Source organism: Ceratotherium simum, chromosome 26 (genome assembly GCF_057802395.1).
Source record: "Ceratotherium simum simum isolate JZ-2026a chromosome 26, ASM5780239v1, whole genome shotgun sequence".
NCBI lineage: Eukaryota > Metazoa > Chordata > Mammalia > Perissodactyla > Rhinocerotidae > Ceratotherium > Ceratotherium simum.
Genome location: NC_141925.1, coordinates 21,130,009 through 21,155,859, shown reverse-complemented (window position 1 = coordinate 21,155,859; position 25,851 = coordinate 21,130,009). Strand labels below are relative to the sequence as shown.

Genomic DNA, 25,851 nt, shown 5'->3' with positions numbered 1-25,851 from the left:
TGTCTTTGGCTGCTTTGGGGCGGCAGTGGCAGAGCTGAGTCATTGCAGCTGAGATGGTGTGGCCTGCAAGCCTGAAATATTTATTATTTGGCCTTTCCAGAAAAAGTGTGCTGATGCCTGACGTAGAGAATTGTATTCATTTAGATCTTGTCCTGAAATATGTTTATAAGTAGGGATCAGAAAGAAAACAATAGTTATAACATTTCAGTGTATCTGGGGGATGTGGGTGAGTAGAAATGCGCAGGTGGAGGAGAGACATAAGTTCTGATTTTTCTCTGTCACCAACACTGAGCTGTGCCTGCACATTTGGACTATAGTATCAGAGTCAGCCACCCCCATTCATTTTGGCAGCTGCTTCTCGAACATGAGGCAGAATGTCTAGGAAGAGAAAATATACCTCCAGACCAGCCTCACATACCAGTCCTTAAAGTGATTCTGAAAAGCCTGCTAGTGAAGTTTGCACCACACCCTATGAGAATCACTGATGTAGACCCAGGGTTGGCAAACTTTTTCTGTAAATGACCAGATAGGAAATATTTTCAGCTCCGCAGGCCGTTCGGTCTCTGTCACAACAACTCAACTCTGCTCTTGTAGCGTGGAAACAGCTGTAGATAAAGCATAGACAAGTCAGCCTGGCTGTGCTCGAATAAAACTTTACTTGTGCACACTGAAATTTGAATTTCATATGCTTTCACGTGCCCTAAAATATAATTTATTCCTCTTTTGATTTTCTTCGACCATTTTGAAATAAAAACTATTCGTAGCTTGCTGACCATACAAAAATAGGCAGTGAGCTAGATTTGACCTATGGCCCTAGTTTGCTGACGCCTGGTCATATGAATGGTTTACTCTGTGTTTTTTCATTAAAAAAGATTAACTTTGGAAGGCAATATCATGTTTTAATTTCAGTCATTGTGGATTTTACTATGGTAGGCAATTCTACACATATATGGCTGCTGTTCTACCCAGTGTTATTGAGTTTTTTTCTTGCTACTTCTTTTGAAATGTAGAAAGTTCTTTTTATCTATCGTTGCGACAGTCATTTCCTTTTTCATTTATTCATTCAGTGTATATTTATTCAGCACCTATTGTGTGGTAGGCAGATGCTAAGCTAGGTGCTAGGTGAGGAGTGATGGGTAAGGTAGACTTGGTCTGTGTCCCCATGGAACTCTCTTCTCTAGCAGAGATTAGGTCAGTAATGCTCAGTGCTTGGAGGATCCCAGCATGCATTGAAGGTATGGACTTGAGCATTTATTTCCATGGGTCCCATAGTACACGCTTTATGAAGATGTATGTCCCTGAATGCAGTAGTCAGTACTTGGGAAACAAAATGGCCATTCACAATAGGGGCATTTGGCATTTGTGTGTAGTGATGACAGGAACTCCTCCAGAAATCAGTCCGCGATTGGAGATGGAAATTGTCAGGACAATTGGAAATTTTCCTTTGGCCCTGTCTCCTAGTAGGAGCATTTCTGTCTTTTTGTTAAGATGAACTCCTTCAGATTGGGAACGTGCCTATTTTCTCCTGGCCAGGTCATGGGCTGAGTGAAACATCCTGTTAACCACGAGTGAAAGGTTGGACGTTCCCACAACCAGTCAAGGGAAAGGTGAAACATATCAAGGCCTGCACAGCACTGCTGCTTTTAGGCTTTGCGAGTTAGGAAGAAAAAATTTTATGCTGTATCAAAAAGTGATAAATAAATTAAAAAATCCTACCTGACGTAAGCCTTGCTTAAATGCCTAGTGAAATTGCACAGTGGCTTACATAGGAAAAAACAAACCCCAGAGTAAAATGGCGAGCAGGAAGTGCCTTCCTGCTTCATATTGTTTTTCCAGTTACAGACAGGAAACATTCAAGTGTGTTTTCAAGCACCAAACGTTGGACACAAGGAAGGCTCTGACAAAGCAGAAAAAAACCCATATACAAAAAGTTCAGGTCCGTGTAGCAAAATGTTTGATTTAAAACAATCCGATTTAACAAGTATTATTTTTATTATTGGATCATTTTTGTCTTTAGATGCCCTAATAAATTCAGTATGTTGCTCCCTCTCCCTTTGCTTTATTGATGAATTAACAGAAACTGATCAAAGTTAATACATCTCAGTAAAACCAAGTTTCTTTGGCTAATATAAATGCCTTTCAATGGGCACCTTGGCCAGTATTCTGAATAATTGCTGGACTTTCCTTAGGCAAAAATTCCACGTCTCTAGTAAAGATGAACACTCCTAGGCAGTTCAGCATAGAAAGGACTGAGCCTTGGACCAGTCACAGTGAAGAAGGAGATCAGGTCATTTGGACCACACACTGGGGAAGGTGGGGACAGTGGTGGTTCCCTAACATGAAGGTGAGGATAGCACAAACCAATGGAGTAATCTTTCTGTGAGGTAGTCACCCCAATTTGTAGATTACATTCCACAATCATGATTACTTAAAAGTAATTTTTCCTAGATATCCCATATTCATGAATTGGAAGAATTAATATTGTTAAAATGTCCATACTACTCAAAGCGATCTACAAATTCAATATAGTCCCTATCAAAATTCCAATGGCATTTTTCGCAGAACTAGAAAAAACAATCCTAAAATTTGTATAGAAGCACAAAAGACCTCAAATAGCCAGAGGAATTCTGAGCAAGAAGAAAAAGGATGGAGGCATCACACTTCCTGATTTCAGACTATGTTAGGAAGCCATAGTAATCAACAGTATGGTACTGGCATAAAAAGACACATAGACCAATGAACAGAATAGAGAGCCCAGAAATAAACCCACACATATATGGTCAACTAATCTTTGACAAGGGCACCAAGAATACACAATAGGGAAAGAATAGCCTCTTGAAAATGGTGTTGGGAAAAATGGATATCCACGTGGAAAAGAATGAAACTGAACACCTACCTTATACCACTCACAAAAAATTAACTTGAAATGGATTAAAGACTTAAATGTAAGACCTGAAACCATAAAAGTCCTGGTAGAAAACAGGGAAAATCTCCTTGATATTGTTCTTGGCAATGATTTCATGAATATGACACCAAAAACACTGGGAACAAATGCAAAAATAAACAAATGGGACTACATCAAACTAGAAAGCTTCTGCACAGCTAAGGAAACAATCAACAAAATGAAAAGGCAGCTTATGGAATAGGAGAAAATATTTACAAACCATACTATCTGATAAGGGGTTAATATTCAAAATATATTGGGAACTCATGTAATGCAATGCCAAAAAGCCAAATAATCGAATTAAAAAATGGGCAAAGGACCTATATAGACATTTTCCCAAAAAAAACATACAAATGGCCAACAGGTATATGAAAAGGTGCTGAACATCACTACTCATCAGAGAAATGCAAATGAAAACCACAGTGAGATATCATCTCACACCTCTTAGGATGTTTATTATCAAAAAGACAAGCAGGGGCCAGCCAGTGGCACAGCGGTTAATTGCGCACGATCCGCTTCGGCAGCCCAGGGTTCGCAGGTTCAGATCCTGGGCGCGCACCAATGCACCGCTTGTCAAGCCATGCTGTTGCGGCGACCCATGTAAAGTAGAGGAAGATGGGCATGGATGTTAGCCCAGGGCCAATCTTCCTTGGCAAAAAGAGGAGGATTGGCATCAGATGTTAGCTCAGGGCTGATCTTCCTCACACACACACACAAAAAAGACAAGCAATAACCAGTGTCAGCGAGAATATGGAGAGATTGGAACCCTTTTACACTGTTGGTGGTGTAAATTGGTACAGCCATTATGGAAAACAGTATGGAGTTTCCTCAAAAAATTAAAAATAGGACTACCCTATGATCCAGCAGTGTCACTTCTGGGTATATATCCGAAGGAAACGAAATCAATATCCCAGAGAGATATGTGCACTCCCATGTTCACTGCAGCATTATTCATAATAGCTAAGATATGAAAACAACCTAAGTGTCTTTCGACAGATAAAAGGATAAAGTTGTGTACACACACACACACACACACACACACACACACATACACAAAGGAATATTATTCAGCCATGAGAAAGAAGGGAATCCTGCCACTTGCACCAACTTGGGTGAAGCTGGAAGACATTATGGTAAGTGGAATAAGCCAGCCAGGAAGACAGATGCTGTATGATCTCACTTATATGTGGAATCTATAAAAAAAAAAAAGTCGAATTCATAGAAACAGAGAGTGGAATGGTGATTATCAGGAACTGGGGGTAAGAGGAATGGGGAGATGCTAGTCAAAGGGTAGAAGCCTCCAATTAAGATGAGTAAGTTCTAGGGATATAATGAACAATATAGTGACTATAGTTACTAATACTGTGTTATATAGTTGAAATTTACTAAGAGAGTAGATCATAAGCATTCTCAGACAGCTATAACAAAAAAGATAACTATGGGAGGTGATGGATGTGTTCATTAACCTGATTGTGATAATCATTTCACAATGTATATGTAAATCAAGTCATCACACTGTATCCTTTTAATATATAGGGTTTTACTTATCAATTATACCTTAGTAAAGCTGGGGGGAAAGTAATATTCCCTGATTTTAGATAATTTTTAAAGATTTTATTTATTCAGCTTTTTCGCCCCAAAGCCCCAGTAGATAGTTGTATGTCATAGGTTCACATCCTTCTAGTTGCTGTACGCGGGACTCGGCCTCGCGTTGGACGGAGAAGTGGTGCCTCCGGGCGCTCCCAGGATCCGAACCCAGGCCGCCAGCATCAGAGCGCGCGCACTTAACCGCTAAGCCACAGAGCCGGCCCTAGATAATTTTTAATAATTTCAGTGAACCTTAAAATCTGGTTAAGAAAATGCATTGGATCTCTTTCTAAAGTGAATTTTATCAGAATTTTATCAATGTAATATACAGAGTGTCCACAAAGGCAGGAAACATAGGGTAAACTTATTTTTAAACTGTAAGTTAACATTTTCATATAATGTGTTCTGTGTATTTTTCAGCCTGCAAATACCTTTTCAGGTGAAGTGTCTCTAAATTTAAAGCAAAGGGTTCAGTTGCTCATTTGAAAAAATGACAATAAATGTACTGATTTGCCTTGTATTTTGGATGCTCTGAGGTATGTGTTCTGTGTGCTTTTCTACAGGCTGACAGTTGGACCCATTGCTTTACAGTTAGAGTTATGCTTCACTTCAAGTTACGCATCACTTGAATCCATATCAAGAATGTCACTTAAAAATGTAACTAACATACTATATCTTAAAATGTGAGACTATGCTTACATGTAGATTCAAAAGTCAAATAATAGGAAACGGCTTAACAGGAAGCACAGTGGGTTCTGTCCCTACTCTCCCCACCTTCCCAGTTGAGATTCCCCAACCGAAGAGGCAACTACTTTCAAATTTTAGCTGTTTATTTTGGCATTTACTCATATCCAGATTTATAAATAATATGTGCAAACTGCTATCCTTGAGTTATCAAGTTTAGGTATTATTTATTGATTTCTTCTTAGGATCAATGAGGGTTTAGGGCTCTTGTATAACCCTCTTCTCTGCTTCTGCTCCCTCATCCTTCCAATACAGTTATGTTCCAGGTTTTGGAGATACTGCTATTTGATGTTTACGTTATTATATCCAATCAGATATTTGCAGCTGAGCACTATGACTGTCCTTCCAGTGGATTTTTCTTTTTTCTGAAGTTAATTCTTGCTTTGTTTTTACATTTGCTTTATTTTCTTTGTGGCTATGGCAGTGCCGTGTTCATATAACTGCCTCTCCAAAAAAGAAAAAAAAGAAAGGAAAGAATAAGCCCTGATTTGTGTTGTTTGCATTTGTTTGTATTGTATTTGATTTCTCATTTCAGATTAGCAGTGTGAGGTCACTGAACAGGAGCTGGGAAAAGATGCACACAGTTGGTTCTCCTGTATCACTGAGCTGTTACTAACTCTCTCACACCTGCTAATAGCCCAGAGTGGGATTTTAAACTAAATTTTCTTCTTCTATTTTTAAAATAATTTAGTTTCATTAGAGGACGTATTTGCTCTGAATCTCTTCTTTTGAATTTGTGAATATTTTAAGGCCTTGGGACTTTGCTCTGTGTGTGCTTATACATACAGAAGGAGATTCCAGAGTCTGTCAGGTGTCCAGGGTCCTGCCCAGAGAAGACAAGGTGAAAGTTACACAATCTAGTGGTGGTGTGTTGCTAGAGGGGCGAGGCTGTTGGTGAGAGGGAATAATGGTGAAGCTATGGCGTCTCATGCCAGGTAGGGCCCTGCTAGGCCAACTGTCAGGGCTCTTTTTTTATTATTATTAATTTTTTTTATTGATGTCATAATAGTTTATCACATTGTGAGATTCCAGTTGTGCATTATTATTTGTCAGTCACCCTATAAATGCTCCCCTTCACCCCTTGTGTGTCAGGGCTCTTTTTGAGGCTGGCTGCTTGAGCTCATGGTCAGCTGGGGCCCTACTCCACTTCCCTAACTGGTATGACTATCTGTGTTTGACTCTTCAGCAATGCCTGGCACCATGCGTGCCAAGTGAGGGCTGGGATGGCCTATTTTGGCCTGCTGCTTACAGAACTTGTTCACGGAGTTGCGAGTTGGCCTCTTCTGGAAGCTGATCCTTGTCCTCATCTCCAGGCTCTGCTCCCATGGACCTGGGAGGTATTTGAGTCAGGTCAGAGTTCCAGTTTCCTGCAGAAACCAGTGAGGGAGGCACTCCTGTGGGCATCCCCAGGTGAACTGGGGCACTGCAGTGACGACTGGTACTGGAGTTCTGTGTGGCAATGCCTGGGTTTCCTTGACATGCCATCGCCTGAGTATAGGTTGGAGGTGTGCACCACCATCCTTGCAGCTTGTGCTGATCTGAGCTTAAGCAGTGTTTTGAGGTCATTCTAGGGGGTCCCATCCACTTTCTTGCCAAACAGCTTTTCTTTCTCTTACATTGGTTCATGGGCAAGACCATGCAGCCTTCCATTCTGCAGTATATCTTATGGAAAGGCTTCATAATTTCCGGTTCCTTGGTGGCCTTCACTCTCCCCCTGTCTCCCCCCTCCAATGTTCAGGGCTGAAACAGCCTTTTTCTTTTTCCTTTAAAAATGTCCTTGTTCATTTCCATGGGAATTTGGTAGGGCTGTTAAATGACTTAGCTTAAATCACTATTTGAACCAGAAGTCCAAAATGGCACTTTGTAGTAATTCTGGCTGCGATGTATATCAACAATGCTGCCCTTTTGAACTGCAGAGAAGAGTCTTAAAAAATTGTTGAACTCACCGCTCATCAAGCCATGCTGAGGCGGAATCCCACATAGAAGAGCTACAACTCTACAACTGTGATATACAACTATGTACTGGGGCTTTGGGGAGAAAAAAGAAAAAAAAAGAGGGAGATTGGCAATAGATGTTAGCACAGGGTCAATCTTCCTCTAAACAAAACAAAACAAAATTATTGTGATCTGGCCAGTGAGACTCTAGCAGTTCCAAATGCTCCTCAGCTGATTGTTGGCCGCCATGTCGGTTTTCTGGAAAGGTCAGTGAAGTCAACAGTAGTTCTAAAGCATAGATAGGGAAAGTTGTGAAAATACTTCGTTTCTTTATAAAGTAAAGATGAGATATCTGAAGGAGGGAACATTCTGTTGTTATTATTGTATGTGAATCATTAAATAATGTTTCTGGATTTGTGACAAACTTGTTTCAATAAGGCTATGAAACTCAGAAATGATAACTTGAAGGACTGAAGTTTAATTTTCTCTAGAGCAGCGTTTTCTCCAAGTGTGGCCTATAGGCCTCCTGCTGTGGAATTCTGGGCAGGGAGGAGCTTGTTAAAAATGCAGGATCTCAGTGTAGACCTACTGAATTAGAAACTCTTGAGGTGAGACCCGGAAAATGATGTTTAAATCAGAGTACCCCCTCGCCTCCATGGGTGCTTCTGTGTGTGCCCAAGTGTGAGAGCGATGGTCTAGATCACGTGTTCTCGTGTTCAGTTCCTGTTCTCTGCAAACTTTTGTTTGTTTTTCTTTGGTTTTGCTTAAGTTGCCTTCTGATGTAAAAATTGGTAAAATTTCTCCCCTTGTTATCATTCATTTCTGCCTGTTTTGTTTTAAACTCCAGGACAAGAGTTATTAAATTTCATGAGTGCCTTTTCATTTCTGGATTTTTAACTCTGAATTTCTAATTTTTCCCACAGAGCCGAGAAAACAGAAGTGCTCAGTGAAGATCTGTTACAGGTAACAAAATAAAATCTTTTTTCAGTGCTCTGTTTAAAGGGAAAAAAAACCAAAACCCATAGGTGAGAATTGAAACGTATGGGTTTTTTTACCTGAAACAGAATAAAATTACTTTATTTAATGGTTTTGAGCAGAAGGAAAAGCAGTTGAGTTGCATGGTGATAGAAAGGGGATCTGAAATTTGGTGTCATGTTATGATGTTCAAATGGGGTAGTCCTGTTTTCAAGTGCCAGGTGTGGAGGTGGGGGTGGGGGAGGGGCCTGGCCAGTCCACTGGCAGTGTGGCCTGCTCACAGGTCCTGGGCAGGCTGGGGGACTCTAGTTCACTGCTGTGGTGGTGCCCTTGATGGGACAGGCCCTGCCAGCTGCAGCAAAGGGCCCCACTGCCTCCAACCTGGAGTTTGACTTCTTTCTCCCTCTCTCGCTGTTGTTCCCCAACACTGGCCTGAGTTGTGTCCTGAGGGACTCAGAGTCTCAGTGACAATGGCCACATCTCTCAGAACCACCCTGAGGCCCTAGGGTGGCTTCACATCATCAGCCCGACTTTCTTTCCTCTCTGTAGGGAGGGGCGTTTCCCACCAGGGATCTTACCCAGGGCCTCTCCACTCACTCCGTCTCTCAACAGGTTTCCCTAACTTTGGGGCTGGAGTTTCTTCCAGAAGGCACTGGACCCATTATACACAACACTGCACCCATCCCCACCTGCACCAGAATACTTAGGGAGCGACAGAACCCCTTCTGCACGGAGGTTTCTATTCAGCCTTCTTGCCTTTCATTTCCATAACCTGCAGCAGGTCCACTCCAGTGGGTCCCCGAAGACTAAGGATATGATCCCAAGTGACTTTCTGTCTCTTCTTATGGAGAGAAGGCGTTGGCATAATTGAGAAAAATGCTGCTTCCACCACACCATGCCAGAACATCCTTCTCAGTTATGACAGCCTTCTGCAGGTGGAACATTTTACGAGCACTTTTTTTCCTTTCTTTTTTTGAGGACTAGAACGTTTTATTAAGGAGTTGAAGTATTTTTAAAGATTTATTTAATTAAGGATCACGTTCTTAACAGTATTTCCTCATTGGTTTTTATCATATATTTCAAATTAATTTTCAGACTATCAGAAATATTGTTCACTGCAGTTAATCTTTAAGTAAATTAGGTTTTCATGTCAGTGTCTCCCTCCCACATCCCACATCAGTAATGGACGTTATCTCATTTAATCCTTGAGGCCTAAGATGAGGCCAGGGGACCTCACAGGCCGTTGGAGGAGGGCAGAGTTCACATGGAACTCAGGTGGCAACTGTCTGTTCTTGTCCCTTTGCCCAAATGTCCACTGGGGCCTGAGGAGTTTGCCAGTTTCTAGGAACTCCTGTTTTCTCACAGATGCTCACTCCATGTCTGCCGTCACTGGGACTGATGTTTTCTCCCTCTGATTTTGTTGTTTTAACTATGAAGAAGGAGAGTCACGGTTAAAAGTGTGGAGTCGGGTGCCCAGCTACGTGGACTGGAATCCCAGGTCTGCCCCTGACGGGCTGTGTGGCCTCAGGGACTTACTTTACCTCCCTGTGCCTCAGTTTCCACTTCTCTAAAATGAGTGTAGTAGCAGTATCCAACCCATAGGGTTCCTAGGAGGGTTGAAGGAGTTCAGCTTGGAAGCGCTGGGAACGGATTACAAGGCACAGAGATGATTTTGTTTCTGGTGCGTTCTCGTATGAAACTTCCCTTAATGTGTGCCATGTCCTCCCACCTCTTTTCTCAGATCTGTGAGAGCAGTTCAGGAGGCTGCCTGTTGGTTTTGCTTATATGCGGTTTCCCCAGGAAGCTGTGAATCACAATTTATGGGGGGACCACAAGTTATTTACTGTTGTTTATCTAATGCCTGCACAGGGACTCATACATACTTGTCCTTTCAACACATATTAAGTGAGCATCTTCCGTTCATGTGCCAGACGGCATTCCAGGCACTTGGGATGAATCAGTGGACAGAACAGACCAAGGGCCCTGTTCCTGTGACTTTACATTCTAGTGGAAATTGGAATCAGAATGAAATGGACGGCTGGCCCTGTGGCTTAGCGGTTAAGTGCACGCGCTCGGCTACTGGCGGCCCGGGTTCAGATCCCAGGCATGCACCAACGCACTGCTTCTCCGGCCATGCTGAGGCTGCGTCCCACATACAGCAACTAGAAGGATGTGCAACTATGACATACAACTATCTACTGGGGGCTTTGGGGAGAAAAAGGAGGAGGATTGGCAATAGATGTTAGCTCAGAGCCGGTCTTCCTCAGCAAAAAGAGGAGGATTCGCATGGATGTTAGCTCAGGGCTGATCTTCCTCACACACACAAAAAAAGAATGAAATGGAGTTTGGGTTTTTTTCCCCTTCTTTTGTGGCAAAGGAAGAGTGTGTATCAGTTTTCCAATGTTTTCAAATGTGGCCATTATAAGATTTGGGGAAGGCGATGTGGCATCTGGTCCTAAATATAAACATGCTGCCACGTCAGAGTCCTGGTGGTTGGGGCTTAGATCTGAAGAAAAGCTGCTGGTGCAGTGAGGACCTTTGAGAAAGAGGCACAAAACCATTTTATTACAGAAAATATTTTGGGGTAAAAATGTATGCTGCAGGGCCAGCCCGGTGGCGTAGTGGTTAAGTTTGCACGTTCCACTTCAGTGGCCTGGGGTTCGTGGGTTTGGATCCTGGGCATGGACCTACACACCACTCATCAAGCCGTGCTGTGGCGTCCCATATACAAAATAGAGGAAGATTGGCAACAGATGTTACCTCAGGGACACTCTTCCTCACGCAAAAAGAGAAAGATTGGCAATAGATGTTACCTCAGGGCTAATCCTCCTCACCAAAAAAAAAAAACAGTATTCTCCTTTGAATTTGTTGATTTTTCTTTAGAATAGAAAGCTTCCCTAAGGCACTGCTCTCATTCTTAATGAGTCATCAGAGTACACATTTTTGGCATTCCTTCCTGTTAAAAGCAGCTCTCTTGGCCATAAACAGCCATATCCCAGCAATAATATTTTGGAAAGCTAATCATGATGCATGGTTCCCTAAGTCAGTCTTTCTCACTGCTGGCTGTCCATTCTGCTTTAGAGGTTTATTTAAAAAAAAAAATAGAAGGACAAACAAAAAACCACCCCAAGCTTAGTAAGGAATAGTTTAAAAAGCACTGATCTTGCGTGTAAATTGTGGAACATTTATCCTGACTCTCTGTCTGATGTACTTTGCGTGGAAGACTTCATCGCCACGTGCAGGAGAGAGCTTCTGAATGTCCCCTGGGTTTTCCCACTTGGCAGTGGCTCTGGGTCTGGGCCGAGCATGTTCACTGGCAGTTCTGCAGGTTGGACCTGGGCCTTTGCTGGTGGTGGAGTGTGTCACTCAACAGCCACCACTCTTTCTGATAGCAAGTCTGAGTCAGGACTGTCCCCTCCTCCTGCACATAGAGTCAGCCTTTAAGGGATCTAAAACCCTCCATGTAAGGGAGGTCAGTGATTTTCAACCAGGGGTGGTTTTGCCCTCTGGGGGGGATATTTGACAATAATCAATTGATATTGGAGAACGTTTTTGATTGTCACAATGAGGGGAGTGGGGTGCTACTGGCTTCTAGTGGGTAGAGGCCGGAGATGATGCTAAACATACCATCATGGGCCGGCCCCATGGCTTAGCGGTTAAGTGCGTGCGCTCCCATGCTGGTGGCCTGGGTTCGGATCCTGGGCGCGCACCGACGCACTGCTTCTCCGGCCATGCTGAGGCCGCGTCCCACATACAGCAACTAGAAGAATGTGCAACTATGACATACAACTATCTACTGGGGCTTTGGGGGAAAAATAAATAAATAAATAAAATTAAAAAATTAAACATACCATCATGCACAGGACAGCTCCCCACAAGCCAGAATTATCTGGCTCAGAATGTCGATAGTGAGAAACCCTGGTGTAGGTGAACGGGAACCATTTCCGTTTACAACCAAGAGCTAAAAAATGAGACTACAGGATGCTTTTCCTGCCTGTTAGCAAACACCACATCAGGAAGAGGCTGAGTTTCTTGTTTGTTCTTAAGCCCTGCAAATGACTCGCTTATCTCTGTTTTGTCAGATCGAGCGGCGCCTGGACACCGTGCGGTCAGTGTGCCACCATTCCCACAAGCGCCTGATGGCATGCTTCCAGGGCCAGCATGGCACCGATGCTGAGAGGAGACACGTGAGTATCCGATGCGACTCAGAGCCATAGTTCTTCTGTCTCTGGGAGGCTCTTCACCCTTTGATCAGTTGGTTTCTCCCAGGCAGCATCAGCAGATTTGCCTGCAGATTTGCCTGCAGATTTGTACCTTATATCACTGTTCATGCTCATGACACCTGCTTGACCAGAACATTCTTTTGTGCTTAGAACATCGCTGAGCTGAAAGCTCTGCTCACCCTGAATTTTCTCCAGGTGCTTTTAAAGACTCCATGAGCCATTTGTTCTTGAGAAGAGAATGGACATGTCGGTTAGGAATAGTTTGATGGCAAAAAGCTTAAGTTGACTTAGAAAGTAGAATTTATTGGCTTACTAACTGAAAAATCCAGAAGTTGGGATGGACTTGAGATAAGGATTCATCTAGCATTGCAATGATACAACCAAAAGTCCAGTTTCTTTCCTTTCCCCTCTGGCTTCTTCATTGTCCGCTTTATCCCTGAATGGCCACCACTCCTCGTTGCAAGGTGGCTACCAGCACCTTCCATGGGCTACTTGCTTCTTCATGCATGTCCAGCAAGAGTAGAGAGTGTCTCTTCCCATAGTTTTCTTTCTTTCTTTTTTATTGAAGTATAGTTGACATACCATATTGTATTAGTTTCGGGTGTACAGCATAGTGAGTCGACATTTATATACATTACAAAGCAATCATCCTGATAAGACCAGTAACCATCTGTCATCATACAAAATTATTACAATATTGTTGACTGTGTTCCCTATGCTGTATATTACATCCCCATGACTTATTTATTTTGTGACTGGAAGTTTGTACCTCATAATCCCTTTTACCTATTTTGCCCATCCCCCCACTGGCTCCCCTCTGGCCACCATCAATTTGTTGTTTGTATCTATGAGTCTGTTTCTGATTTATTTTGTTATTTTTGAGTTTACATATAAGTGAAATTATATGATATTCTTCTTTCTCTGTCTGGCTTATTTCAATTAGCATAATGCCCTCTAGATCCATCCATGTTGTCACAAATGGCAAGATTTCATTCTTTTTTATGGGTAATATTCCATTTTAAATATATGTCACATCTTGATCTATTCATCTACAAAAGGACACTCAGTTTGCTTGCATATCTTGACTATTGTAAATAACACTACAATGAACAAATGGGTGCATATATCTTTTCATATTAATGTTTTCATTTTCTTCAGGTAAATACTGAGAAGTGGTATTGTGGATTGTATGGTAGTTCTGTTTTTAATTTTTTGAGGAACTTCCATACTGATTTCTGCAGTGATTGCACCAATTTACATTCCCACCAACAGTATACAAGGGTTCTGTTTTCCCCACATCCTCACCAACACTTATTTGTTGTCTTTTTATAATAGTTATTCTGACAGGTGTGAGGTGATATCTCATTGTGGTTTTGATTTGCATTTCCCTAAAGATTAGTGATGTTGAGCACCTTTTCATGTGTCTGTTGGCCATTGGTGTGTCTTTTTTGGAAAAATGTCTATTCAGGTCCTCAGCTCCTGTTTTAATCAGATTGTTTGTCTTTTTTGATATATATTTTGCATGTTAACCCCCTTATTGGATATATCATTTGCAAATATATTCTTCCATTCCGTGAGTTGCGTTTTTGTTTTCTTGATGGTTTCTTTTGCTGTGCAAAAGCTGTTAGTTTGATGTTTCCATTTGTTTATTTTGCATTTGTTGCCCTTGCCTGAGGAGACATATCCAAAAAAATATTGCTAAGACCCATGTCAAAGAGTTTACTCCCTCTGTTTTCTTCTAGGAGTTTTATGATTTCAGGTGTTACGTTTAAGTCTTTAATTCATTTTGAGTTTATTTTTGTATATGGTATAAGCAGGTGGTCCAGTTTCATTCTTTTGCATGTATCTGTCCAGTTTTCCCAACAAGATTTATTGAACAGACTGTCTTTTCCCCATTGTATATTCTTGCCTCCTTTGTCATATATTAATTGACTGGGTAGGCAGGGGTTTATTTCTGGGCTTTCTTATCTCTGTCCCATTGATGTGTGTGTCTGTTTTTGTGTCAGTACCATACTGTTTTGATTACTACCGCTTTGTAGTATAGTTTGAAACCAGGGAGCGTGATACTTCCAGCTTTGTTGTTCTTTCTCAAGATTGCTTTGGCTATTCATGGTCTTTTGTGTTTCATGCAAATTTTAGGATTATTTGTTCTAGTTCTGTGAAGAATGCCATTGGTATTATAATAGGGATTGCATTGAATCTGTAGATTGCTTTGGGTAGTATGGACATTTTAACAATATTAATTCTTTCAGTTTATGAGCATGGTATATCTTTGCATTTATTTCTGTCATCTTCAGCTTCTTTCATCAATGTCTTATAGTTTTCAATGTACAGGTCTTTCACCTCCTTGGTTAAATTTATTCCTAGGTTTTTTTTTTTTTTGATATAAGTATAAATTGGATTCTTTGTTTTTTTGCTGAGGAAGATTCACCCTAAGCTAACATCCACTGCCAATCTTCCTCTTTTTGTATGTGAGCCGCCACCACAGCATGGCCACTGACAGACAAGTGGTGTAGGTCTGGGCCCGGGAACCGAACCTGGGCTGCCGAAGCGGAGCGCACTGAACTTCATCACTAGGCCACTGCGGCTGGCCCTAAATTGGATTATTTTCTTAATTTCTCTTTTTGATAGTTCATTGTTAGAGTATAGAAACACAACTGATTTCTGTATATTTATTTTGTATCCTGCAACTTTACTGAATTCATTTATTAGTTGTAATAGTGTGTGGGGGAAACTTTAGGGTTTTCTATATACAATATTACATTGTCGGCAAAATAGTGACTGTTTTATTATTTCATTTCCAGCTTGGATGGCTTTTTTCTTTTTCTTATCTGATTGCTGTAGCTAGGACTTCCAAACCTATGTTGAATAAGAGTGGCGAGAGTGGGCATTCTTGTCTTATTCCTGAGCTTAGAGGAAAAGCTTTCAGCTTTTCACCATTAACTGTAATGGGGGCTGTGGCTTTATCATATATGGCCTTTATTGTGTTGAGGTATTTTCCCTCTATACCCACTTTGCTGAGGATTTTTAATCATGAATGTATGTTGAACTTTGTCAAATGCTTTTTCTACATCTATTGAGATGATCATATGATTTCATCTTTTGTTTTATTTATGTGGTGTATCACATTGATTGATTTGTGGATATTGAACCACCCTTGCATCCCTGGAATTAATCCCAGTTGATCATGATATATGATCCTTTTGATATGTTATTGATTTTGTTTTGTGAATATTTTGTGGAGGATTTTTGCCTCTATGTTCATCAGGGATATTGACTTATAATTTTCTTTTTTAGTCATGTCTTTATCTTGTTTTGGTATCAGGATAATGCTGGCCTTGTAGAATGAGATTGGGAGCAATCCTTTTTCAATTTTTTGGAATAGTAAGAGAAGGATAGGTCTTAACTCTTCTTTTTCTTTGTTTTTTTGTGAGAAGATTAGCCCTGAGCTAACATCCATGCCAATCCTCCTCTTTTTGCTGAGGAAGACTGGCCCTGGGCTAACATCTATGCCCATCTTCCTCTACTTTATATGGGACACCGCCACAGCATGTCCTGACAAGCGGTGCATCGGTGCACGCCTGGGGTTCAAAACCTGGGCCACCAGCAGCGGAGCGCACGCACTTAACTACAGGGCCAGCCCCTTAACTCTTCTTTAAGTGTTTGGTAGAATTCACCTGTGAAGCTAACTGGTCCTGGACTTTTGTTTGTTGAGAGTTTTTTGATTACTAATTCAATTTTATGACTAGTAATTGGTCTGTTCAGATTTTGTATTTCTTCCTGATTCAGTCTTAGAAGATCGTTTGTTTCTAGGAATTTATCCGTTTCTTCTTGGTTGTCCAATTTGTTGGTGTATAATTATTTGTAATTATCTCTTGTGATCATTTGTAATTCTGTGGTGTCTGTTATAACTTCTGTTTCATTTCTGATTTCATTTATTTGAGCCCTCTCTTTTTTTTTTGAAAACTCTGGCTAAGGGTTTGTCAATTTTGTTTATCTTTTCAAAGAACCAGCTCTTAGTTTCCTTGATCTTTTCTCTTATTTTTTTGGTCTCTATTTCATTTATTTCTGCTCTGATCTTTATTATTTCCTTCCTTCTACCATGTTTGGCCTCTGTTTGTTCTCCTTTCTCTAGTTCTTTTAAGTGTAAAGTCAGATTGTTTATATGAGCTCTTTCTTGTTGCTTGAGATAGGCCTGTATGGCTATAAACTTCCCACTTAGAACTGCTTTTGCTACGTCCCGTATATTTTGGACCATTGTGTTTCCATTTTCATTTATCTCAAGGTATTTTTTGATTTCCTCTTTGATTTCTTTTTTGACCCAGTGGTTGTTTAATCTTCCAGTACTTTTCTTAATGAGAAAACTTCTTTTTCCAAGGCCTTGGCAAGTGAAAATCTCTTTCCATTGCATTGATCTGTATTGGGTCACATTCCACATTCCTGAATATTCCCATTCCACTCTACTTCCCATGGGTAGGGGTTAAGGTTGGGTGAGGAGACGTGATGTACTGGTTGGCTTAAGGTAATCATGGCTCACCTCTAGAGCATGGGCTGTGGACCTACCTCCAACTCACAGCCTTCATCAAGAACAGGGTAGATCCCTAAGAGAAAGCAGGACACTGTTACAGAAAGAAAGAAGGATGGACTCTAGGAGAACAATCAAATGGCTACTCCAGGATACATTTTTTCAGACCATCCAGGTTCCCGTGTACCAGCAGTAGAGCACAGAAACTTTTGTTCATTAGGCAGTTTTGTCCTTGGTTTTGCAAGTTGGTTCCTTATGAGTACATGCTAACCTTTGGAAGCCCGTAGAGAATTAAGATGATAGTTTCGGGGCCGGCCTGGTGGCGCAAGAGGTTAAGTGCGCATGCTGCACCTCAGTGGCCTGGGGTTCCCGGGTTCAGATCCCGGGCGTGCACTGATGCACCACTTGTCAGGCCATGCTGTGGCAGCGTCCCATATAAAGTAGAGGAGGATAGGCATGGATGTTAGCCCAGGGCCAGTCTTCCTCAGCAAAAAGAGGAGGATTGGCAACAGATGTTAGTTCAGGGCTGATCTTCCTCGCCAAAAAAAATAAATAAATAAATAAACAAAAACACAAAGATGATAGTTTCAGCGGCAAACAGGCAAACTATAATTTGCTATGTTATTTTGTTTGTCACCAGATGTCTCAAAAGTAAGAACTCGTATGCAGATGATGTATGTCACCTTTCTTTTTGTATTTCCTACAGACAGTTATGGCACAGTTTGGCAACAGGGTTATTCTTCTCTTGCGCAATACTTAGTTTTCTGCCATAGCGTATATCAAAGGAGTGGAAGTTTGCACACACCTACAATTCTGGGAATGCTTGCTGTAGATCCTGTCCATCAGAACCAGACACAATCCACTGGTTCTTCCCCCACTACTCCTTCTCATTCTCTGGCCATGGCTTCTGCTCTGTCAACCCTTTCCATATTGTTTCCTAAGGTTCTGTCCTTTTCCTCCTTGTTCTCGCAGTCACATTCCTTGGGCCATCTCTTCTATTTTCATGTCTTCTAACTGATGTATTTATGCCAGGGACTTCTAAACCATTTTCAACCAAGCAAACAACTTCCTCCCCTACAGGTCTATTATAGAATGCATAACCAGTCCTTCCTTCTGTGTTGACTCTTGAATTCCACCCTCCCTATTGTGTAAGGTAGAGTGGGGAGTAATTTCATATTTCCTCTTATTTTGACCTTACCCTCCCGTAGCTGCTTGATTAGCAAATCCTGTGATTCTCTCTGTGAATGTTTTTTGAATTCCTCACCTCTGTCCATCTCTACCACCTTCGTCTTAATGCAAGACATAATTACTTCTCACCTGGACTGTTGCAGTCACCTCCTGAGCTGCATTTCCTGCCTTTAATTTCATTCTTTTCCAGGCTTTCTCCAACCTGATCACCAGAGTTGGCTTCCTGAAATATGAATTGATCGTGTCATCCTCCTGCCTAAAAAGAAAATGTTAGCTTAGTGGTTCTCCCCAGGGACCAGAATTACACTCCTGGAGATATTTGGAAATGTGTAGAGACATTTTTCGTTGCTGTAGAGACTGGGGGACACTACTGCATTTGGAGGGTGGGGACCAAACTGCTGTCAACTTCTGCAATGCCTGGAGGGATAGTTCCACACAAGGAAGTGTCCCATAAAACCAGTGGTGCTTCTGTGGCGGGACACCGACTGGTTTCCATTGCCTGGGTTAAAGACCAACTCTTTCGCATGGGTTAAGCCCTTCATAATCTGATGGTATTTTCCCTTCTCAGTCTCACTGTCTCCTGCTTCCTCCCATCCATGCTATATGCTATTGTCCTTCACACAGTTATGTCTTGCTCTTCCTTTTGACTGCTTTGCAGCCAGCCCAAGTGTCACATATTTTCATTACAAACAAACACCTTATACTAATATTTACAAAACATCTACTGTATGAAAGTGTTGGAGATATAAAATGAATAAGGTATAGTCTTCATCTTAAAGGTGCTCATGGCCTGGTAGGAGAGATACACACAAATGGATAATTATAAAACAACATGCTAAACAAAATATGCAGAAGGCATTATGGGAGGACCAGGAATGGGCACCAAAGGAGGAGAGAGGTAGTCAGGTGAGGCTTCCTGGAGGAGTTGGTGGCCCAGCCATGAAGGAGGGAAATGAGGGGCAGGTGATGGGCATATTCCAGGCAAGGGTGCCTGGCCCTCATTTCTAAAACCTAATGACGGGGCCGGCACCGTGGCGTAGCGGTTAAGTGCATGCACTCCCCTGCTGGCAGCCCGGGTTCAGATCCTGGGCACGCGCAGAGGCGCAGCTTGTCAGGCCATGCTGTGGCGGTGTCCCGTATAAAGTGGAGGAAGATGGGCACAGATGTTAGCTCAGGGCCAGTCTTCCTCAGCAAAAAGAGGAGGATTGGCGTGGATGTTAGCTTAGGGCGGATCTTCCTCACTAAAATAAAGTGAAGTGAAGTGAAGTGAAGTAAAAAGTAAAGTAAAGTAAAGTAAAAAGTAAAGAAGTAAAGTAAAGTAAAGTAAAAAAAATAAAATATAAAATAAAATAAATAAAATAAAAATAAAACAAAACCTAGTGCCTTAGCCTTCCTATTCCAACCTCTAACAAAAGTGCCAAAGACAGGGCTGTGAGGGTGTCTACACTGTGCATGTGGGAAGAGGAGTCACCATGGAAATTGTAGAAGAAGATAGCTGACCACAAGGGGTCGTATAATATGGACAAAATCACAGCAGTCTAGAGGGCTCTAGAAACACAGGGAGCCTCCCAAAGGCCCCACGAGAGGCTCCCATGCATGTGAAGAGGGAAGAATTGGAGGGAAGAGACACGGAAGGGGTGGGCTTCTCAATTCAAGCCATTGACACGACAGAGCTCATGTTGTGCATTGTATTAAGTCTGGAGTGACTTCTTTTTGTGCAATTGGCATGCGTATTTTTCCCCTCCCCAAAGCCCCAGTACATAGTTGTATATTTTAGTTGTAGGTCCTTCTAGTTCTTCTATGTGAGCTGCTGCCACAGCATGGCTACTGACAGACGAGTGATGTGGTTCCACATACAGGAACCGAACCTGGGCTGCCAAAGCAGAGCACCCTCAACTTTAACCGCTAGGCCATCAGGGCTGGCTCAACATGCATTTTATAAACTATGACTTTAGAGCCTTTTAAACAAATCCCTGGTGATTAAAAAGCTGTTCATGCCTAGGAAGCTCTCAGTCCGCTCCGTGGAGGAGTTTGATGTTGGTAGACAGCAACTTTGATAGGGAGCTCAAGTATAAAGTAAGCAGAATGTCCTTAGTACATATATCAGAAAACATGACTGTTGTGGCTTTGGGGTCAGGGCATGGAAACCACAGGCTATTTACAGCTGGGAGCTTGAGTGACACTTGTCAAAATAGACTCCTCTCTTTATGATTTATTCCCATGGACCCACAGAGCTCCAGGGTTGCACAAAATGTATATCCCTTGATTATTGCATTTATTCTAGATTTAAATTCCCTTAGAAAGGCAGCATAACCAAAATATGTGAATTCTCCTCTATAATAGTTAAAGCCCATTTTCTTAGATCTTCAGAGTCTGGAATGTGGAAGCAGGAATGTCTACTGGGGGCAGGTGAGGCCTGTTACTTATTTATTTGAGAATAACTTGGGGGGTTGGGGGGGCAGAGAGATGGGTAAGTATATTGTTGTTATTTATTTTTAAATTTCAATGTACTGTTTTGAATAGGCTATACATTTCCATGGTCAAACTCCAGAATATACCAAGAACATAAAGTGGGGCCTCTCCCAGCCCTGTTCCCCGGGCTCCCTGTTCCCCTCTCCAGGACCGCCAGTGTTAGCAGTTCCATGATAGCCTTCTAGAGATAGTCTACAATACAAGAAAACACAGGTGGAAGTGCATCAGATGGAGCCCTTTGGAGGCAGGAGAGGCAGGTGACATGCCTGAGGTCAAGGCACAACGAGGCCGCAGCAAGAGGGACCCTGTGTCTGTGACATGAGTGCCCTTCCTACTGGGAAGACAAAATTATCTGGGGTGTGCAGCATTGAAACTGTTGTTTCTTAGCAGATGGTGGGTTGTAACCAGCCTACTTGTTACTTTCCAGGCCTCTTCTGCCCAGATTCTGAGATAAGCCATCAGTCAGTGGTGAAAATACACTGACCTGGGGCTCGGGCCACCAGGCCTGAGTCTGGCTCTGTTGCCTCTCAGGGGGTTTCTGGCCAGGCTTCAGGTTCCTTGACTACACAATCAGAACAGTAATCAGATGTTCTTTATGGTCGTTTCCAGCTGAAAAACTAATCTCTGATAGGAAAGTGAATGGCTTTGTGCTTAAAAACCTTAAAAACATGTTTTTGAATATTTACCCAGATATTTTTAGATATACAGCTAAAACTAAATCTTTATTATTACAGCCAAATTAAGAGCCAATTTAAGAATGAGTATCCCAGTAAAAGTTTTTGAAATTGGGTACCTTAGTGCATTTATTTGTCGTGATAATGAGAGAGCAGTGTCTGTGTCTTATGTCCCCAGTGCCTGGGACATAGTATGCACTTGATTAATTAATGATAATAGTAACAGCAACAACAACAACAATAATAGCAGCTAACATTTACTGAGTACATACCACGTGCTCAGTACTTGACTTTGAGTATCTCCATTAAGCAATAGACAGCCCTAGGACGCATGCACCATTATCGTCCCTGTGTTCTAGGCCTGAGGAAACTGATGCAGAGATGAAGTCCCACAACTCATACCTTTGAGACCAGCACCTGACCCCAGACAGGCTGTCTCTTACCTGTGCAGTCTGCCTGGAGGAGAAATCAATGAATGATGAACTGAAGCAGGTAATAGAGAATGGGTGTCCATAATCATAAAAAAAAACACACTGTCTTCTGCCTTCCAGAAAAAACTCCCTCTGACAGCTCTTGCTCAGAACATGCAAGAAGCATCGACTCAGCTGGAAGACTCTCTCCTGGGGTAAGAGCTGGCTGGTTCTGAAAGAGAGCCAGGCGCCCTGTGGGTCGGTGGAAGTGGATGGCTGGGTGGTGTCCATGGCCCATGTGTGACCGGAGGACCATGAGCATGACGGCACTGGCTCATCTGCCAGGAGAACGGCTCAGGCTCTGTGGAGGAAGTGGGGTCTAGGCCACTGGGATGCTGGAGAATCTTTGTTTTAGGAGGAGCCAGGATGGCTGACAGAAAGGGCTGCTAGTGAAAAGAGTTGATAGAGTCAATATTTATCCCCTCAGCTTGGGTGTAAAGAACTCAGTCCCTGCCCTGTTCCAGGTGTTGACTCAGATTTATAAACTGTAAGTCCCTTCCAGTGCTTAAGAGTCACTTCCTTGAAGAGTGGTCACCATAATGTCAGTGGTGTTGTCTCAAAATAGTGTGTTTTCTAAATTACTTGGATTTTTTTTTTTTCAAAGAACATGTATTATATAAATAATTTGAAAACTTGATAATAAAGCTGTTTTCGCTATAAGAGGGAAGGTTTACCATTCCTTCTACCTGCTTCTCTATGAGTCCAATGTCCTTTAATCCTGCCTGCTCTCCCCTGTGGTAACGTGGGCCCTGCTTCCCAGCAGGCCATGGTCTTTGGACTTTTTAGCCCATTTCCTGGCGTCTGCCATGCTGTATGTCCTACAGGTCTCCCTTCGTTCTTTGAAAGATAAATGGTTTCCTCCCACTTTTACCCCTTCCTCTGTCCTTTCTGTGCTCCCATACTTGGGGGCAGTGGCCCTGAGAGGAGGGTGGCACGTGCCTGCATGCTGGCATCCCTGTTCGTCCAGCCTGGATGTGTTTCCGTGTTTATACTTCCTCACACCATTGCCATCATCAACACCCTTGTTGGAGAGTGCTGCTTTGTGCTCGCACTGTCCTACGTACTTTCCATGTACTTACTCATTCAATCCTCAGAACAACCTGGGAGGTAGGGATACTAACACCCCATTTACAGATGAGGACGTTGACAATCACAGAGGGTAGTAAATGGCCCAAGACCACACAGTTGTAAATAACAAAGCCTGTGTTCACACTCAGGCAGCTGGGCACCAGAGATCACGTCTTAACTACAGCTCCATGGCCACCTCCTACCAGCGCCACACACGTTTCTAATTTCAAAAGAATCCCGTAGAGTGAGCGGGTGGGGCAAGACGGAAAGGAGGGAGTGAGGGACACAGAGAGAACAACTGCGTCCTTTGCAAGTGTACTTTATGTGAAGTCAACTCTATGCTCATAGAAAATCACAGTGAAAACAGGAGTTCCATGTAACATGGCCTGCAAATGTTAGCCCGCTGCCTCCTCTGCCCAGCAGGAAAGCAGCATTTGCATTAACTTGGAAGGAAACACTGCCTGGCTGGAGCCACTAGCAGACATTAAACAATACGTAATGGACTTTACGTGTTATTGTAAAGATTCTCAGGGTGCTTTTGAGAACACTTGGTTTTCACCTGACATGAGAGCTTCATCCTTGAGGGAGTCGCGCCCTCACTGTTTACACACATCCCACACCCACACACGCACAAGGTTTACCTGAGAACGTCGTTTTTATTTTAAAGCTCAAATCTGTGGACTCAGGTTTTAGGTGACACCCTAAGTTCATGACATTTTTAAGGCTCTATTGTGTAGTGCCCTGATGTGTTCCCATCGTAGAGAGAGCAGAAGGAGGGTAACATGGTAATCAGGTGCCTGATTTAATGAACACATGCTTGTTGTTGGGGCATCTTGTTTTTAAAGGAAGATGCTGGAGACATGTGGAGATGCTGAGAATCAGCTGGCTCTAGAACTCTCTCAGCATGAAGTCTTCCTTGAGAAAGAGATTGTGGACCCTTTATATGGCATAGCAGAGGTGGGTGCTTTTGCTGTGTGGTGTAGAAGAGCTGAGACTGGTGTGGGCTGGTTGGCGAATGGTTTGCTTGTGTCTAATTTTAACAATAATCAGTGGCTTTGACATACGCTTCTTTTTGGAAATAAGGGAAATAAGTTGAGGATACAAAATCCTTTGCCTATGGGGCTGGCTTGGTGGCGTAGTGGTTAAGTTCGCACACTCCACTTCGGCGGCCCGGGGTTCGTGGGTTCAGGTGCCAGGCGTGCACCAACACACCGCTTGTCAAGCCATGCTGTGGCGGTGTCCCATATAAGAGGAAGATGGGCGGGGATGTTAGTCCAAGGCCAATCTTCCTCAGCAAAAAAAGAGGAGGATTGGCAATGGATGTTAGCTCAGGGCTGATCTTCCTCACAAAAAAAAAAAATTCTTTGCCTAAGAGAAAAAAAACTTGTAGACAAATATTGTACTTGCAGATGTTAAGCTAAAAACCCAAAAGCTCATCCCATTCGTATGTGGTATGTTCTTTCTAGCTGGAGATTCCCAACATCCAAAAACAGAGGAAACAGCTCGCTAAATTGGTGTTAGACTGGGATTCGGTCAGAGCCAGGTAAGGTAAAGCTGTAACAGTAACCAGTAATGCAGTATTATGTCACATCCCTAGCAACCATCCCCATCCCCAACACGGATGAGAGAAAGACCACTGAGTAGACAAAATGGAAGTCGTCACAGATTCACACACTTGACTTGACCCACAGACCAAGTCACAGCAGGGGGTAGCAGGTTATGTAACATCCCTACTTTTGAGAGGAGACTTGATTTACAGATAAGGGAGGAACCTGCACGCAGTGTCTCTATGACTTGCTTCGTGCCTTAGAGATAATAAATGCCAGAGCTGGGATGCTGACTGTAAAGTCCACCGTCTCCTTGTCGTGTGTACACGTGAGATTAGAATCCCGTGGGCCAGGACCAAGGAGTGGAGGCCACCATGAGGTAGAGTTTTGCTGAAGATCAGGAAGAATGCTCTAATGGTTAATTAAAGAAGGCCGTGAACGCTCCCTCCCTGCAGTTGGTTGAGCAGTATTATAGATGCTTATCTGCCAGGAATTTTACATCTGCAATACATGTATCCCATAGATTTCAACACTGATTCTTGATCCTGCACTCATGGTCTTGTTCACTTAACTAATCAACGTAGATGTTGGATAATCTGAAACAGTTGAATATTTCTTCTTCACTTTTACGTATTCCTATGGCTTTTCCCTGGAGGGAAATGAAAATAGCTAACATTAAATGGGAATCCATTATATGTCACACTTTATATGCACACACAAGCAAACATAGATATTTTTCTCCCCTTTGCTCATTATAACAGTTCTGCAAGACAGACGGTGTTTGTTATTTAGTTTTACAGATGAGGCGTCTGAGGCACAAAGGTTAAGTGACGTCCCAAGGTGACACAGCTAGTGAAGTTAGAACCAAGCTTCAAACTTGAGCATGTCAGGCTCCGAAGTCCAAGCTCTGTCCACTGCATAGCATCGCCACTTTTGCTTCGACAGATTGCTGACCTTGCTATGGAGGAGTGCGTCTCATCAGGAATGTGAGAGAGGCAGAGCATAGAGTTCTGGGGGCAGTGCAGCACCTGGGAAGCTGGATAAGTTGCTAATGTGGGTTTTCACGCTGCATCTATATAATATCCGTGTTTAAAGTATTAGAACTTTTCACAATGGCAGCCATATCGTATTCAAACAGAAGGTCAAAACACACTTGAAAACCAAATAGAAATTGTTTTAGGGCCGGCCCCGTGGCTTAGCGGTTAAGTGCGCGCGCTCTGCTGCTGGCGGCCCGGGTTCGGATCCCAGGCGCGCACCGACGCACCGCTTCTCTGGCCATGCTGAGGCCGCGTCCCACATACAGCAACTAGAAGGATGTGCAGCTATGACATACAACTATGTACTGGGGCTTTGGGGGGAAATAAAATAAATAAATAAAATCTTAAAAAAAATTAAAAAAAAAAAAAGAAGTTGATTTAGATATTATCCCCATGCACCTCCCTATTCTTGCTACAGTATATTTCTTTTGTTCTTTCAGTCCTTTTGACTTACTATAAGAG

General features: G+C 42.6%; 1 protein-coding gene across 4 annotated transcripts in view; it reads left to right on the top strand.

The window, feature by feature from the left end:
• Positions 1–25,851, top strand: part of LOC101392595 (rho GTPase-activating protein 17) — a 93,900-nt gene that overhangs the window by 23,718 nt on the left and 44,331 nt on the right. For all 4 annotated transcript variants that reach the window (XM_087417158.1, XM_087417155.1, XM_087417157.1 and 1 more), the window contains exons 2-6: positions 8,134–8,173; positions 12,268–12,372; positions 21,819–21,892; positions 23,651–23,762; positions 24,272–24,348. In XM_087417158.1, coding sequence (XP_087273284.1) covers positions 8,134–8,173; positions 12,268–12,372; positions 21,819–21,892; positions 23,651–23,762; positions 24,272–24,348 — 408 coding nt within the window. The remainder of the gene's footprint in view (positions 1–8,133; positions 8,174–12,267; positions 12,373–21,818; positions 21,893–23,650; positions 23,763–24,271; positions 24,349–25,851) is intronic.